Raw genomic sequence first — 12,722 nt, 5'->3', positions numbered from 1 at the left:
GCGCAACGATCCCCTTCGCGGAGGAGTTTGTAGCTGCAATTACCCTTCTGTCGCAACCTGCCAGGCATCATCGGGAGCCTTTCCCGGCGAAGAGGCCGGGCGGTGTTCCGAGGAGGACTAGTTGCTTGTTTTGCTTCCAGTGGTTTTGCGTGAATATTTTTTGTGTAGCTGTCACCGTCTTGAAGAGCTACACCAGGCTATGGGAAGCAAGGAAGTGGGAGAGGAAAAAGTAAAACACCAAGAGCCTCTCCTAAAGCTTTAGGAATAGGTGAGCAGAATCAGTTGAAGTTTCTGCAGTATTTAAGAGCGCTTGCATATTAAGAGTGAAAATAGGCAGCTAAAGAACACATTTCACCCCCCCGCCCAAAGCAAAAATCCTCCTGTTTTTCCAGTTTGCTGCTTTGAATAGCAAAGAGGGCATAAAATAGTAACAGAAAAAGGGGACCCCCCCCCCAACAGATTTTTACAAGATCTGTGACAATCCTGAGCGAGCTTCCCCCTTTCTTGTCGGGAGTTTTTTCAGCTCTGGGCCGTTGCGAGGCTGCGACAGGCAACGCCCGAGCCCGTCAGCACCTCCGTGGGTCTGGCGGAACGCGGCAGCGTGCGGCCCTCCGCACACGCTGGAAGGCGCCCGGTGCACGTGGAGCGAGCCGGTGACGGTACAAATGCCGCGCGGGCTCCCAGCCAAGCCCGAGGGGACCCAGTAAGGGGAAAAAAAGGAAAGCGGAGGAAAGTAAACGAGGCTCCAGGGAAATTAAGGCAAAGTGGAAGTCCTGGCAGAGCGAGGTAATAATTTCCTTTCTGAATGAGTAACTGTTTAGAATTTAACCAGGCGAACACGATTAAACCAAATGAATATAAATTCTAGGTGCAGTAGTAAGTAATGAAGTGAAGAAAATGAACAGCGCCTAATTAACAAGAAAATAGGATCTGCCATAACGCATTGGAATCTAATGAAAAATGAAGGTTCAACTTCCCCTTTCAAAATTTTTCCAGATGGAAAATACCCCCGTTTCACATCCGGCGCTTTCTAAAACATCCAGGGGATTACAGGCGCCGGGAAGAACTGCGCTCGATCAAATGACGGGGGCAGGGGAGCTGCTTTGCAAAACACTCGGGGGAAATCAAGTCGCCGGGAAGTCGACTGTCCAGCGCTCTGGGCGAGCCCGGAAGAGCCCCCTTCACGTTCAAGTTTAACGGAGGAGCGCCAAGCAGCCCGCCCCGGTGAGCGTGGCTGCGGGAGGCGGCCATCAAACAGCGTCAGGGCAATAAAACCAATCGGCGGCGTGAAACGCGCCGTTCTCTGGGTGGCTTCACCTACGCTTCTTCTCCCCCTCGTGCGTTTACGACACAGAACGAGGGCTATGCGCTGCTCAGGAGGCCTGGCGTCAGCGCGGCTAACTGCGCTCACGGCGAGGTGGCATCCAGCCCTACGGCTGCAGCTGGGCTCCTGGAGCAGTGCCTTGTAAGAGAGAAAAAGGTTAGGAGCCCAAAGGCAGGGCAGCCACAGCTTCAGGAAACATGAAATTGCTCCTCTCCCCTTAATTCGTTTAGCGGTGGCCTTGGCAGTGTTAGGTTAATGGTTGGACTGGATGATCTTAAAGCTCTTTTCCAACCTAAATGATTCGATGATTCTATTCCCGCGACGCTTGCGCAGCCCTCCAGCAACCTCTGCAGGCTTTCCTAGCTGCAAAAAACCAATTTAGAGCTTGTTTTTTTTTTTTTTTTTAAATTGCATTTTTAATAGGGAGCTTTCGATGGGAACCGCTCGGTTTATTTGAGGGCCGCCCACAGCGACGTGGAAGTAACAACAGAAAACGAGGAAAAGCCTTGGCCGGCCGGGCGAGGCACCCCCAGCCACGCCGCCCTCCACCCGCCGGCCGGGATAAACGGAGCTTAATGGCTGCTCCTGAACCGGAACAGGCCTGCAGGGAGCGGGGCAGCGGGAGGACGGCGCCTCGCAGGCCGCTGCCCCCCGCCGCAGGCGCGGAACCCCCCGAGCCCACAGTTTCCCGCAGTTTCTCCTGACTGGAGGCGCGGGCGGGACGACCGGAGCCCCGCCGGCCCCGGGGCGCAGCTCCCCCCGCCCAACGCCGCCGCCTCCGCCCCGCCATGCCGCGCCCCCCTCCGCGTCCTTCCCGGAAGCGGCTCACCGGAAGGGGCGGGGCGCGCACGCCGACGCAGCGGCGTCACGTCGGCCGCGCCTGCGCAGTGGCGTGCAGCGGCGCCGGGGAGCGCGGGCTGCCCGGCCGCGGCGATGGGGGCGGCGGCGGCCGAGGCGGACCGGACGCTTTTTGTGGGGAACCTGGACCCCAAGGTCACCGAGGAGCTCATCTTCGAGCTGTTCCACCAGGTACCGGCCGCAGCCGCCGCCCCGCCCGCCCGCGCTTTGTACCGGCAGGCCGCGGCCGCCATGGCGGGGCGGGCCGGGCCGAGGGTACGGCGGCCGCCGGGGGACACGCTTCCCAGCGCCCCCTCTTCGCGCCCCCCGTGCTCCCTGCGTCCAGCCCCAGAGACAGCCCGCGCCAACCGCTCCGCGCCGTGTAACCCCCCCGGCCACCCCACCGGCCCTGCGTACACCCCACGTCCCCCCCCAAAACTGGCGATACCCTCCCCAAAACCTGGCAATACCACCCCCAAACTGCCGGCCACCCCCACACAAACTGACAATACGCCCCCCAAACCTGGCAATACCCCCCCCAAACTGCAGTACCCCCCAAACTGGCACCACCCTGCCCAAAACGGCAATACCCCCCCCCAAACTGGTGGCCACCCCTCTGCAAACTGACAATACCCCCCCCAAAACTGCAATATGCCCCCCAAACCTGGCAATACCCCCCCAAAACTGCAGTACCCCCCAAACTGGCACCACCCTGCCCAAAACGGCAATACCCCCCCCAAACTGGTGGCTACCCCCCTGCAAACTGACAGTACCCCCCCCAAAACTGCAATACCCCCCAAAAACTCGCAATACCACCCCCAAACCTGGCAATACCCCCCCAAAACTGCAGTACCCCCCAAACTGGCACCACCCTGCCCAAAATGGCAATACTCCCCCCTAAACTGGTGGCCATCCCCCTGCAAACTGACGGTGCCCCCCCCAAAACTGCAATACCCCCCAAAAAACTGGCAATACCACCCCCAAACCTGGCAGTACCCCCCCAAACCTGGCAGTACCCCCCCCAGACTGGCACCACCCTGCCCAAAACAGCAATGCCCCCCTCTAAACTGGTTGTCACCCCCCTGCAAACTGACAATAACCCCCCAAAACTGGCAATAACCCCCCAAAAAAACCTGCAATCCCCCCCCAAACTGGCAATATCCCCCCCTTACCCCCTGACCTCCCTGCACCCTGGGGTGCTCCTGCCCCCAAAACACCGCCTGAACATCCCCATGCGTAGTGGCAGAACGCTTGCGAGCTTTCTCTGCGTCCTTGGTTGGTTTAGGTTTATATCCCCCCTGCGCCCCTTTTTATTTTTTTTTTTATTTGTTTTCAGCAGACTTAAAACCCCGCTCTGCTTTTATTTAACGCCTTCTGTTTCTTGATTCGCAGGCAGGTCCAGTAATTAAGGTTAAAATCCCCAAGGATCGAGACGGCAGGCCCAAGCAGTTTGCGTTTGTGAATTTCAAACATGAAGAATCCGTCCCGTACGGTTTGAGCCTGCTTAACGGGATCAAACTCTATGGAAGGCCCATCAAAATTCAGTTCCGATCAGGTACCTGCAAAAAGAAACGTTAAATAACCCGGTTACTAGAGAGAAAGCAGAACTGCCGTCAGCTTCCCCCTCCCAACCTCTGACAGATTTATATTTAACCGGTTCCATCGCACGCGCTGCTCGCCAAATGGTCGCTCGCCTAAGGGCTGCTGATTCCGTAGGACGAGGGCGTCGAGCAGGTGTCTGCTTTTGTCCCTGTACCTTAGCAGGGGACCTTTCTGTCAGTTATGGCCAAGCGTAATCCTGGAGCTCAGTCTTCTGTTTGGTTTTGGTGAGGTGGTTTTTGGATTATTTGTTCTGTGCCCTTGAAAGCTGTTCTAAATTATCACACGAGTGGTAAAAGTTGCACCCCATGTTTGTTAAATGAGGCACGCTGGCCGGAATACCACTGCCCAATCGCATCTTTGCCAGTGGGTATTAAGACAGTTGCAGTGTCTTAATTTTGGAGCCTGGATCGTGTGCTTTTGCGGGTCACTGGCAAAACCCAAGAGCTAATTAAGCAAGTGGAAACCGTTAGCGCCTTGCAAGTTCGCTTCATACTTGGCTTTCCTCTAACTTGTGTTTGTCGGTGTCATGAAACGTTTGTTTCTCTTCAGGGAGCAGTCACGCATCTCAGGATGGCAACCCGTCTTGTTCCCCGCATGGAGCTGCCAACGCCAGCCCATCCGGCGCGCCGCATCCGGCGTCAAGCTGCAGCAGGTACGCGTCCTGCCGGCACGCGCCGTGGGTGCCGTGCGGGTAGTTTCAAGTGGAAAGCGGCGTTTGCATGGTTTGCTGTATTCCCGCCTGTCTTTCTGAGCGCGATCTGGCCTTTCTTCCCTGCGGAGTGAGCGCTTGCGTTCATAGCGCCCTGTGTTCTGGGTGCCTGAAATCTTAACGTGTTAAAAACAGCGTTGTGTTTTCGCACCGGCACGGAAAAGATCCGGTGAGGTGGGGAGAGCAGTGCCGAACGCACAGGGCAAGCGCATCCGCGCCCGTTTCTGCCCACGGTAGCGAGTTCAGGCTGATGCTCAGAGGGCTGTTTTGTTTCTAAGGCGACAAGGACGCAAACGCCCCTTGGACGGCTGTAGCCTCGTGTTTAAGGCTAAAATTCCTCATTTTTTTTTTCCTCCCGGCAGATATGACAGGAGTTCTGACAGCACGGTAGCGGCGGGATTCTCGTCGGTGCAGAGGTCTCTGCCATCTGCTGAAAACCTTCAGAGACAAGCGGTGGTATGCTGTTCGCTTGCGCTGATAGCGTCCGAGCCTGCAGTCGCCCACGGCTGACGGACAGCACATGATGGAGTTGTCTCTAATTCCGAGTGCTTGTTTCCTGCGACGATTGTGAGAGGGTGCAGGAATGCACGCCTACTGCCGCGGTGGTTAATGTCGGGGAGGGATTTGAGCTTTAGTTTAGCTAGAGACGAAGCAAGCGGTAGTAGCTATTGCATAAGTTCACGCTTTGTCTCATTTATGAATCAAAAACTTCCGCTTTTCCTCTGCGTTTACAGCGTGGTTAACGCGTGGCTGGGAGTTAGCATTTCTCAGGCCCCTGTGTTCGAGCGCTCTGCCGGGGAGTGAGCGCGGCGAATCCACTGAGCCTTTTCCTTTTCCTCTTCTCTTTCCAGATGCACGGCGCCATGTGGCAGCAGCCCCAGTTTGGGGGGAAGTACGAGCAGCCCGGCTTCGCCCTGCCCGGCTACCAGCCGGCTCCTCACGCCTTCCACCCCTCGCCGGCCTCCCAAATGCTGCGGCGCCCGGAGGTGCCGGCGCTGCGCAAGGGCCGGCTGAGCGCCCACCCCTACCACCCGGACAGCAGGCACTTCGGCCGCGAGCAGCGTTTTGGGGAGCGGGGGCCCGACTTCTGCAGGGGCAAGAGGGAGGAGTACGGCTTTGACGAGAGGGGGCACGACGCCGGCGCCGAGCATCACTACAGGGCGGGCAGGGAGGAACCAGCCTACGAGGACCGGCACCGGGACGGCTGGAGCCACGACTACGACTACCGGAGGGAGAGCTACAGAGAGGCCAAGTGGCACCCGTCGCGGCATTAACGCCTGCTCTGGGCTTTAAAGAACTCACCGGCAACAAAAGCTCGATCCGTTTCTTACCGAGTATATGTAAAAAAAAAAAAAACAACCCACCAACGTTACCTTTTAATGTTTGTAAAACCACTAGTAGCATAGTCCTCCAGAACTAGCCTCTCAGTTTTCTATGCCTTAATCTCGGGGCTTTTCGCAGGGAGAGGGGAGGAAAAAAACCAGGCGACGCACCACAGTTTCAGAGAAATCATCGCTGTTTGCTTGCGTTGCGGGGTGGCAGCCCTTTGTGTTTTCATGGCGGGGTGGAGGGGGCCACCTGCGTCGGACGCGGAGGTGCAGCCGTTATAAGCGAGGCGGGACGGGTGCGTTCTGGCACCCTGAGCGTTTCACACGCAGCGTCTTTTTGATACGGAATGCTTGGATACGGCTCGTCTCGGAGAAGAGCGTTAAAAGTCTCCCTGGATAAAGGAAAAAAAAAAAAAATTAAAAACCCGCGGGTCAACTGCGCTCGTTTAAACCGGTGGGAGGAAAGCTGGTTGTGCGTAAGTGGAGCCGCCCGGGGACCGGAGCATCCCGCTGGATCTCTCCCGGTTTATCCGGGCTCGGCAGAGCCAAATTCCCGGTCTCCCGCCGCGGGACTACAGCTCCCAGCAGCCCCCGCGGCGCCGGGACTACAGCTCCCAGCGTACTCGCGCCCCGGCACTACATCTCCCAGCACCCCCCCGCGCCCGCCGCCTGCGCCCGCCGGGGGGGCGGCGCCGCGGGGGCTGCCGGGAGTTGTAGTCCGGCGGCGGCGCTTTGCGGCCCGGCGGCGATGCTGGGCGGCAGCCGCGCTGGCCTGGCTCGCCTGCGGAGCTGCGGCGGGCGGCGGTGGCGGGGCCGGCGGCGGGCGGCGGCCATGGCCGGCGGCGGCATGGGCCAGCGGATGGTCTGGGTGGATCTGGAGGTGAGGGGAGGCGGGCGGCGGGCGGCGGGGCGGGGGCCGCGGCCGCGCTGACGGTGCCGCTCCGCTCTCTGGCAGATGACGGGCCTGGACGTGGAGAAGGACCAGATCCTGGAGATGGCCTGCCTCATCACCGACTCCGACCTCAACGTCCTGGCCGAGGTGAGGAGCAGCCGCCGGGCCGGCGCTCCCGGCGCTCCCCTTCCCCTTCCAAGAGCACCGGGGAGAAACAACCCCCGGGCCACCGGCCCTCGCCGCTCCGGGGTGGCCCCTGCTCGGGGGCTGTCGGCACCTGCTGCTCCGAAACGGGCGCCGAGGGCCCGGGCGAGAGCGTGGGGACGCCGACGTTACCTCGCGACTCCTCCGACCCCCTCGGATCGCGGGCTTACCTCGCGAGGCCGAAAGCGTGGGAATGACGGCACGATGCTGAACCTTCTGCGATTGCCTGCCTTTCTCTCCCCCACAGGGCCCTAACCTGATCATTAACCAGCCCGACGAGCTGCTGGATAGCATGTCCGAGTGGTGCAAGGAACATCACGGGAAGGTAACGCTCCTCGAGCAGTCACGCTACGCTTTCTCTTTCTTTGCAGCAACAAGCACAAGGTATAATTTGGCATTACGACAAGCACAAGGTATAATTCGGCATTACGACAAGCACAAGGTATAATTCAGCATTATTAGCTGCAGTACAGTCACCCAGAAAGGGACCACTCCTCTGCTGAGCAGTTTGCAGTCAAACAGAGGAGATGATGCAGAATGGGAGATGGTTAAGCGTCGTCCTTATTCTGTACCGAGGAGCTGATGCGGAACGTTTTGCCCGAGGTCTCACGAGTCACCCGTGGCACAGCTGCGAATCGCATTCCTGGATCTTTAGCCTTCATCCCGCAGCTCAGCCGCAGGATTGCCCTGAAGCGGCCTGCGCTTTCTAGCCTGGTTTTTGATAAGTTAGAAGGCAGCTCCCGGCGCTATTCAAACCTGAGAGCCAGAAGCATCGGCAAAAGCCAACAGCTAGCGAGCGGTCCCCTGAGACGGCCGGAGCGAAAGCTCCCGGGAGAGCTGCAGGCAGGGCGAGACCGGCGGCGGCGGGCCTGGGAACAGGATCTGTCGCTCAGACGCGGTTCCTGTCGTCAGAGGCGGCGGCTCAGCCTCGTGCCTCTCGGCGTCAGGTTAAGAAGCCGGGTCCGGCTCCCCGGTCTGCTCGCTGAGCTGGCGGCCGTGGCCTGCCTCTGCAGGAGCCCCGGCTGTAGGCCCGGTTGTGTGGATTCCTCTGACACCTCCTCCCGCTGAAGCCCGTTCCGTGTTGCATAAAATAATTCAAAGGATAATTCCAACGGAGCAGGGGAGGACGTGGCTTGAAGCCCCGACTAAGAGCAGGCGCAGAATCAGTGTAGAATAGTCCAGAGCCGCCAAAACGCAAATTTATCGCCACAAACGTAGGTAGTAGCAGAATGAACAGGCCTATTTACTGCAAGCGTTGGAATGTTGGTTTTGCCTGTCCCCTCAGCGCTGTAAGCTTTTGTGTCTTCTGTCACCGAAAGCTTAACTTTTGCAGCGAGAGATTATTTTCAGTTCTTTCAGCCACCGAAGAAAGCTTCCTCCTTGCCGGCAGCAAGAAAGCGAATATGGATTTTCCAATCCCTGATTACGAATTGAAATTCAAGTTAGTTTTCAATTAAGGGCTGAAGTTTTAAGACACCCGTAACCCCTCCCCTCCTTCCCCCCTTCGGCATCTCACTCTCCCCAGGAAGGATTAGCAAGAGTTTGGAAAATTAATATTAATTTACCACGATGGGTGCTTTTCCCCTTCTCCAGTGGAGGACTCAAGCTCGGCTTCGGTTCACGAGCGAATTGAAGACAGTAGCACGCGTTATCGCTGCTCCTGAGGAGCTACTTATTTTTAATTGGCTAAGGAAAGAGAAGCAATTAGAATATAGATGAAAATGCAGCCACATAATGAATTTTTTAACCACCACTTGGATCTGTCAAGTAGATTTTTGCAGCACAGTCGTGGAAATATATAGCCTAGCCAGATGGAAATAAATCACTGAGAACACTTGGAGCAGATTTGACATTTAACTGTTAAAAAAAAGGAAGAAGGAACTTTCCTGATTTATAGAAACCTTGATAAACACTTGATAAGCCGGGATCCGGAGTATTTCTATTTGTTTATACCTACTGCTCTGTGCTGGGGAGGAGATGCCTCTCCTTAAACAGAGAGGAATGTGATGCTCTCTGGGATCACGTACGTACAAGGTGTATAAATGAGGCTTGCACAATGTCTTGGTACTTGAGACGAACGCCTAGAAAGCACAGCAACCGGGAAAGGGCGGGGGGAGAAAAAAAAAACCCAAACCACGTGAATGCCAGCGTTGTTAGGACTATTCTACGATCGCCTTTACTGGTGTTGATTTTTACTTCCCGAGCGGCGCCTGGCACGTCAGTCAGGCCTGCTTGTGGAGATACCCGGAGAGAATGAAGGCGAGGGGACGTCCCAGAGTACCGAAACGCAGAGTCCCGATGGCACTCGTGGGCACGCTGGGGAACAAACAGTGCCTGAAGGGCTGACCTTTTGCCGTTGAGCACTTCTGGAAGTGTCTTTCATGGCAGTGTCTTCCTGATTTGTGACGGATGGCTCTTTTTTTTGCAGTCTGGCCTTACTAAGGCTGTGAAGGAGAGTAAAATTTCACTGCAGCAAGCGGAGTACGAGTTTCTGTCCTTTGTCCGACAACAGACACCCCCGGGTCTCTGCCCCCTTGCAGGTAAAGCACATTCTTTCTTAATAACGACAACATTATCCCTCCTGCAGCTCCCAGCTGGGTGCCGAAAGGCCCGCTGATGCACGTGGCGGGGATGCTTTAGTTTTCTGTGCTGAGATCTAGCACGTGAATCAAAACCTGTTTAGTAAGGAGAGGTTCAGTAACGGCGTCACCCGTTCTGCAGATTCCCTAAAGCAAATCTTGCACGTCATTACTGCGGGAGACTTCGCTTCTCTTTTGCATTAATGTTTCTGTGTACAGTTATAATTGGGGGGGGCAGCTTAACCGCCGAGGGCAATCTGCAAGCGTAAAATCCGTGCGGCAAACCCGACGGCATGTTTTCCTTGCTGTGTATTGAACCAAACGCCAAACATGAACCTGCCGAATGTCCCGCTACCTGGAGCTGCGTTCAGGACGTTCACATACGGTCTTGGGCCTGGTGCTAAGCAAAATTAATCCCAAGGCCCGCTTTCACGTGGCGGAAAACCCAATGCGTGCATAGTACTTTGATACTTATCTGCGTGACGGGAATTGTAGGAGCAGTAACCGAAGAACTTAATAGAGGGATTACGTATTTAAACCGCGTGTGATCCTGCAACGAAAACCCGACAAACCTTTACAAGCATCTTTAGAAAATGGGATAAATGAGCTGCTTGCCAATAGCTTTTCATACCCTATGATCTTTTCCCCAGCTCGCGTAGCCTGCTTCTCATTTCGATGTCGCTCGTAGTAGCTTTGTCGCGTCTTTGAAGAAACATCTCCGTTTGTGTCTTTGTAGGTAACTCAGTTCACGCAGATAAGAAATTCCTTGACAAATACATGCCTCAGTTCATGAGGCACCTTCATTACAGGATCGTTGATGTGAGCACCGTCAAAGAACTGTGCAGGTAACCGTTCCCCAAATTAAGCAGTTGTATGAAGGGTAATCTAGGGAAGCCTCTTAACTTAGGCTGCTGGGAGAGGGCTGCCCGCAGCCACCTCGTTCCTCATCTGTTCCGCTCGGGGCGGATGCACGGAACGAGCCGTGAAGTGCTCGGTGAGTGGCTGCTCTGGAGCTCGCAGCACTTGGCTCCCAGGGTCGTGGCTTCTGGGGATGCCAGTGAAACCGGAATTCTTTCACCAATTGTAACAAACCCGCAGCAGCCACCAGACTTCTTTTTGAATCCCAGTTTCCTTTCTTGAGTGGCACTTTTTTTTCTGCTTACAGACGCTGGTATCCGGAAGAGTACGAGTTCGCACCAAAGAAGGCGGCTTCTCACAGGTGAGGTTTCTGCTTTTGTCTGTAAAGGAGCAGGGCTCATCACGCAGGAACCACGCTCTTCCCGAGCAGAATACAGAGCTTCCTTTGAATTCCAGGCACGCTGCTTCTAATGCAGGCGACGGTGGAGGCTGCGTGCTTCTGCTCCCTGCCACACGTTTGTGTTCTCCCCTCTGAAGCCTGGTTAGTGTAGGGAAACGGGTTATTAAAATACAGAGGATCAGAAGTTCCCTTATCTCTTCTGAATTGCTCTGTGTACCCTTCAAGCCAGGATGCTTGTTTGGCGGCGTAGGTCCATCTGGCACTTCTTAGGTGTCACAGTGAGAGAGGATGTGAGAACGGTAGCTTAACGGTGGGTTTTATCTGCCCTTGTTTTGGGCAGGGTTGTTCACAGAGACGCTAAAATTGGACGACTGCAAATGGGGAGATGAGAGTTCTGTTTGTGGTTATCTCCCAAGTTCCTAGCGTGCCAGAGAGCTTGTTCTCCTTTCTGTGGAAGGGTTTAATTTTGAGTTATGCTCCTGCCAGCATCCAAGGCTTCCCTAAAAGTTGCAGTTGCCTCGAGGTTTTGGAAGAAGAGAACCTGTGCAACGTTAAGGCACGTTTCTAGAAAGCTACGTTTTCTGGTTCTTCCGAACGGAGGAGACGGTGGGTCCCGTGGGGTCCGTAGGCTTTGATAAGTCCATGTATAGCGTATACCGTATGCGCAGTAAGCGCGTCCGTTTTGCTCTTTCATCTGCGCGGAGTAAACGCAGAAAAAAGCGCGAGACGCCCGCGCGTTGAAACGTCCGCGGTGGACTTTTTGTAGGTGCCATTTGGTACTTGGAGCTATGACTGTCCTAAACGACAGTGGAGAGGGGTCACTGCACCTTTGCCTCTCTGCTCTGACGTGGCCCTGCTAGGCAGGAGAGGAGCCTCTGGCACAAAACGAGAAGGGACGACTGTCGTAGAGGGCTCGATCGAAATCGCGGGTCAGGCGCGCTGCGCAGCAGGAACGCGCAGTACGATTACTGCTCCTGAGCAGGCCAAACTGGCCAAAGCGGGAGCTGGAAGCGGATCTCCAGAGCCCGCCTCTCTGTTGTCTGGGATCAAATTGCTTTTCATAGTCGAAGCTGCAGAACCTGTTGGTTTTCAGGAGCTTCCGTGTCCCACGGTGACATAAACTAGTAAGCCGTGCGTTACTCCCTGGCGCGTCAGCGCCGGTGGACTTTTATTGCTTTCCCCGTACCCGAGACTAGCGAGGGTTGTTTCTATTTCTGAGGGGCGTGCGATCCGTGCGTATCAGAGTTTGATTTCTTACAGCCTGGAATTTTTCAGAAGCGTCAGAATCCGGATGCGGCTGAAGGTGCGCACGGGCGTTTTGAAACCCTCCTTAATTCTCTTTCAGAGCGCTCGATGACATCAGGGAAAGCATCAAAGAACTTCAGTTCTACAGAGATAGCATCTTCAAGAGGAAAACGGATGAAAAGAAGAGGAAGCTAATAGAGAACGGAGAAAGCGATAAAACCGCCAGCTGATTTCTCATCTTACCGTGCCATCCCGTGGCACGTACCAGATGTGTCTCCCGGTTCTTTTCTGTTTGCCAGTCTCTTGAGAAGCTGCACCCTTCAGTTACCTTGTTTCTTAACAGCTGTTAAAACGCAGATGGAAGCCTGAGTTACTGCTTCTTTTCTGTTTGAGCAACGAATCAACACACTCGAGCCTCAGCAGCGTCTTTCTTTGTACGTACTAGGTAAAACACGCTGTTTGATACTCCTCTTCATCTGGTTTTAGATGCAGTCTTTCACTACACAATAAAAACCGTTCTGCTCAATGATGGTGTTTTCATACAGCCTTTCTTTCCTGCTTGCCGTCGGCTGCGAGGTGAGCCGGTCCCTCGTAGGTTGGCGAAGGAAAACACCCTGGGAATTTATTTTTGTTACACGGCGATGGTACGTGCGCCTGCTGCATTCGCGGGCGTTTAACAAAGTCCTTTCGTGCAACGCCTCCGTTTAGAAACGGGCTGAAAGTTGCACGTGGGTAAGTACGGCC

At 55.4% G+C, this 12,722-nt stretch overlaps 2 protein-coding genes across 2 annotated transcripts; both read left to right on the top strand.

Moving 5' to 3' along the window:
* Positions 1-2,257: 2,257 nt before the first annotated feature.
* Positions 2,258-5,992, top strand: RBM7 (RNA binding motif protein 7). Its single transcript, XM_075723279.1, has 5 exons — positions 2,258-2,353; positions 3,554-3,716; positions 4,313-4,415; positions 4,835-4,928; positions 5,324-5,992. Exons 1-5 carry the CDS (start codon positions 2,258-2,260, stop codon positions 5,744-5,746), a joined length of 879 nt encoding a protein of 292 aa, XP_075579394.1. The 3' UTR covers positions 5,747-5,992.
* Positions 5,993-6,548: 556 nt separating this feature from the next.
* On the top strand, positions 6,549-12,505 carry REXO2 (RNA exonuclease 2). The gene is made up of 7 exons (XM_075723266.1): positions 6,549-6,680; positions 6,756-6,839; positions 7,144-7,221; positions 9,325-9,436; positions 10,212-10,320; positions 10,641-10,694; positions 12,079-12,505. The coding sequence occupies exons 1-7, from the start codon at positions 6,549-6,551 to the stop codon at positions 12,206-12,208; spliced, it is 699 nt and encodes a 232-aa protein (XP_075579381.1). The 3' UTR covers positions 12,209-12,505.
* Positions 12,506-12,722: the final 217 nt, after the last annotated feature.

Source organism: Pelecanus crispus, chromosome 19 (genome assembly GCF_030463565.1).
Source record: "Pelecanus crispus isolate bPelCri1 chromosome 19, bPelCri1.pri, whole genome shotgun sequence".
Lineage (NCBI taxonomy): Eukaryota > Metazoa > Chordata > Aves > Pelecaniformes > Pelecanidae > Pelecanus > Pelecanus crispus.
The sequence above is the reverse complement of the archived record's forward strand: the minus strand, read 5'-3'. Positions and strand labels throughout refer to the sequence as shown.